The sequence below is a fragment of the Oncorhynchus mykiss genome, chromosome 21, assembly GCF_013265735.2.
Source record: "Oncorhynchus mykiss isolate Arlee chromosome 21, USDA_OmykA_1.1, whole genome shotgun sequence".
NCBI lineage: Eukaryota > Metazoa > Chordata > Actinopteri > Salmoniformes > Salmonidae > Oncorhynchus > Oncorhynchus mykiss.
In genome coordinates this window covers 5,108,118-5,112,274 of record NC_048585.1, presented here as the reverse complement: position 1 = coordinate 5,112,274, position 4,157 = coordinate 5,108,118, and the positions used below count along the sequence as shown (strand labels likewise).

The following is a 4,157-nucleotide window of genomic DNA, read 5'->3' as shown; positions in this document are numbered from 1 at the left end:
ATTGGATCATAGTTAGATTCTCCAGAAAAGAAAGATGATTGGATCATAGTTGGATTCTCCAGAAAAGAAAAAAAAACCCTATTTGAAGGCAACATCATCAGGCTAAAAGACAATATGATAGTTACTGAAAAAAACATTATACTTTTTTTTCTCTTTTTACACACATAATCATCACTGTTGTATCCACAGGTTTACTCCTCAAATGAAACTCACATATAATAAGAATAATAAGAATAATAATCACTGTCGTAGCCACAGGTTTACTCCTCAAATAAAACTCACATCAATAGCTGTCGCAGTATAGCATCTCTCAGTAGAGACAAAACTAGTCATTTAAAAAAATAAAATAAAAAGACAGAAAAAGACAGAGAAATGATGTTGAATGATCGAAGGAAAATAAAAATAAAAAGTTAGAAAATAAACCCCCAGGAGCAAGTTATCTGTATGAACTGAACTATATAGGTGCCTCTTTGGGGGACTTTGTCTTTTTCTCTCTGGCTAATATAGAGGTGCTTATAAATACCGCATCACCGTGGCAACGTGCACATTCTGGTTAGACATTCCGTTTCTACGGCTACTGTCTCCGTTAGCAATAACACTGTGTGTAAGGGGATCGGGATTTTTATTTCGGTTCATATTGACTGATTTACCTATTTCGTTTTACTTTATTATTTTATGAACTTAATTTTTCCATTTCAGTTGGAATATCTATATTGCTAAGTAGAAATCTTAGTTCTCGTGACACTGGAGAGTGATAATGGTTAATCTGTGTGTAAAAACTCTGATGTATTTGTAGCGTTGAATCCGTTGGTCGGTTTGTTTGTTGGTTGTTGGGTGTTAAAGGGGGCGTCACCACACAGGAAAGTCCATTCCATGTTAGGTTTTAGTCACGTCGGAATGCTGGCACTGCTGAGAGAGACAGCAGCAAATCAGACCTGAAAGGGAGAGAGAGAGAGAGAGAGAGGTGGGTAGAGAGAGAGAGAGAGAGAGAGAGGTGGGTAGAGAGAGAGAGAGAGAGAGAGAGAGAGAGAGGTGGGTCGAGAGAGAGAGAGAGAGAGAGAGAGGTGGGTAGAGAGAGAGAGAGAGAGAGAGAGGTGGGTAGAGAGAGAGAGAGAGATAGAGAGAGAGAGAGAGAGAGAGAGAGAGAGAGGTGGGTAGAGAGAGAGAGAGAGAGAGAGAGAGAGAGAGAGAGAGAGAAGGTGGGTAGAGAGAGAGAGAGAGAGAGAGAGAGGTGGGTAGAGAGAGAGAGAGAGGTGGGTAGAGAGGTGGGTAGAGAGAGAGAGAGAGAGAGGTGGGTAGAGAGAGAGAGAGAGAGAGAGAGAGAGGTGGGTAGAGAGAGAGAGAGAGAGAGAGAGAGAAGGTGGGTAGAGAGAGAGAGAAAAGGTGGGTAGATAGAGAGAGAGAGAAGGTGGGTAGAGAGAGAGAGAGAGAGAGAGAGAGAGAGAGAGAGAGGGAAGGTGGGTAGAGAGAGAGAGAGAAGGTGGGTAGATAGAGAGAGAGAGAAGGTGGGTAGATGGAGAGAGAGAGAGGTGGGTAGAGAGAGAGAGAGAGAGAGAGAGAGAGAGAGAGAGAGAGAGAGAGAGAGAGGTGGGTAGAGAGAGAGAGAGGTGGGTAGAGAGAGAGAGAAGGTGGGAAGAGAGAGAGAGAGAGAGAGAGAGAGGGAAGGTGGGTAGAGAGAGAGAGAGGTGGGTAGATAGAGAGAGAGAGAAGGTGGGTAGATAGAGAGAGAGAGAGAGAAAGAGAGAGAGAGAGAGGAGAGAGATAAAGAGGGAGGAGGAGAAGAGAGAGAGGAGAAGAGAGAGAGAAGGTGGGTAGATGGAGAGAGAGAGAGAAAGCGACATTAATGACACTTCTAACTGCACTCTAACTGCACTCTAACTGCACTCTAACAGCACTCTAACTGCACTCTAACTGCACTCTAACTGCACTCTAACTGCACTCTAACTGCACCCTAACTGCACCCTAACTGCACCCTAACTGCACTCTAACTGCACTCTAACTGCACTCTAACTGCACTCTAACTGCACTCTAACTGCACTCTAACTGCACCCTAACTGCACTCTAACTGCACTCTAACTGCACTCTAACTGCACTCTAACTGCACTCTAACTGCACTCTCCTCACCTGATGTCTCTTGATATGAGAGGGAGAAGTTCTTACTCAATATATTCCTCAGGTTTAAGACAAGGAGGCCACAGCCAAATGCCTAAAACTGTCTTTTCAATTAGGCAGTGGCATTATGACACCTACAAGTGGTTCTCACCTGGCTCAGTGCGACAGAGCGGCTGTGTATTAGAGGAGCTGACAGTTGGACTTTTTGCGTGTCTTCCCAGGTACTGGGGTTTTCCTGTTGATTTGCCTGACCAGGTCATAGAAGATCTGAAACACAGAGAGACAGTTAGATACAAGTTAGCCATGGGTATCATGTTAAGAAACAGTGGCTAGCCATGGGTATCATGTTAAGAAACAGTGGCTAGCCATGGGTATCATGTTAAGAAACAGTGGCTAGCCATGGGTATGGTGTTAAGAAACAGTGGCTAGCCATGGGTATGGTGTTTAGAAACAGTGGCTAGCCATGGGTATCATGTTAAGAAACAGTGACTAGCCATGGGTATGGTGTTAAGAAACAGTGGTTAGCCATGGGTATGGTGTTAAGAAACAGTGGCTAGCCATGGGTATCATGTTAAGAAACAGTGGCTAGCCATGGGTATCATGTTAAGAAACAGTGGGCTAGCCATGGGTATCATGTTAAGAAACAGTGGCTAGCCATGGGTATCATGTTAATAAACAGTGGCTAGCCATGGGTATGGTGTTAAGAAACAGTGGGCTAGCCATGGCTATGGTGTTAAGAAACAGTGGCTAGCCATGGGTATGGTGTTAAGAAACAGTGGCTAGCCATGGGTATGGTGTTTAGAAACAGTGGCTAGCCATGGGTATGGTGTTAAGAAACAGTGACTAGCCATGGGTATGATGTTAAGAAACAGTGGCTAGCCATGGGTATGGTGTTAAGAAACAGTGGCTAGCCATGGATATCGTGTTAAGAAACAGTGGCTAGCCATGGGTATCATGTTAAGAAACAGTGGCTAGCCATGGGTATCATGTTAATAAACAGTGGCTAGCCATGGGTATCATGTTAATAAACAGTGGCTAGCCATGGGTATGGTGTTAAGAAACAGTGGCTAGCCATGGGTATCATGTTAAGAAACAGTGGCTAGCCATGGGTATCATGTTAATAAACAGTGGCTAGCCATGGGTATGGTGTTAAGAAACAGTGGCTAGCCATGGGTATCATGTTAATAAACAGTGGCTAGCCATGGGTATCATGTTAATAAACAGTGGCTAGCCATGGGTATGGTGTACAGTCACAGGTGTCTTGGTTTCAAAAAGCAAGACCATGAGAGAATACATGTAAATGGCAGAGTGTGCCATTGGACCAGATCGATTCACACACTGTCAGAAAGATGGTTTCAGAGTCAGTCAGAGCGTTATAGTCAGGCCCAAGGCTCAGACCAGATCTCAGTGGACAGCGTGAGTGACGTCACCCACATCCCAACCAGACAAGATGACACACTCAGGCCACAATATTCACTAGACGGACAAATCACGTCTCAATCTGTGAGAACTCACCCAAGGGTTTATTTATGGATGATGATTGACTCCTTCAGGGCAACTGTACATACAGAACCAGTCAAAGGTTTGGACACGCCTACTCATTCAAGGGTTTTTCTCCATTTCTACTATTTTCTACATTGTCGAATAATTGTGAAGACATTCAACACGATGTAATAACACATATGGAACCACGTAGTAACCAAAACAAGTGTGAAACAAATCAAAATATATTTTATATTTGAGATGATTCAAAGTAGCCACCCTTTGCCTTGATGACAGCTTTGCACTCTTGGCATTCTCTCAACCAGTTTAACCTGGAATGCTTTTCCAACAGTCTTGAAAGGAGTTCTCACATATGCAAAGCACTTGTTGGCTGCTTTTCCTTCACTCTGCGGTCCAACTCATCCCAAACCATCTCAATTGGGTTGAGGTCGGGTGATTGTGGAGGCCAGGTCATCTGATGCAGCATTCCATCACTTTCCATCTTGGTCAAATAGCCCTTACACAGCCTGGAGGTGTGTTGGGTCATTGTCCTGTTGAAAAAC

The 4,157-nt window shown here is 44.1% G+C and overlaps 1 protein-coding gene across 2 annotated transcripts in view; it reads right to left on the bottom strand.

The window, feature by feature from the left end:
• Nucleotides 1-339: 339 nt before the first annotated feature.
• LOC118936571 (ras-related protein Rap-1b) overlaps nt 340-4,157 on the bottom strand; it is a 113,710-nt gene continuing 109,892 nt past the window's right edge. For both annotated transcript variants that reach the window (XM_036956648.1, XM_036956649.1), the window contains exons 7-8: nt 2,264-2,379; nt 340-935 (exon numbers count right to left, since the gene is read on the bottom strand). In XM_036956648.1, coding sequence (XP_036812543.1) covers nt 2,293-2,379 — 87 coding nt within the window. In that variant the 3' untranslated portion in view covers nt 340-935; nt 2,264-2,292. The remainder of the gene's footprint in view (nt 936-2,263; nt 2,380-4,157) is intronic.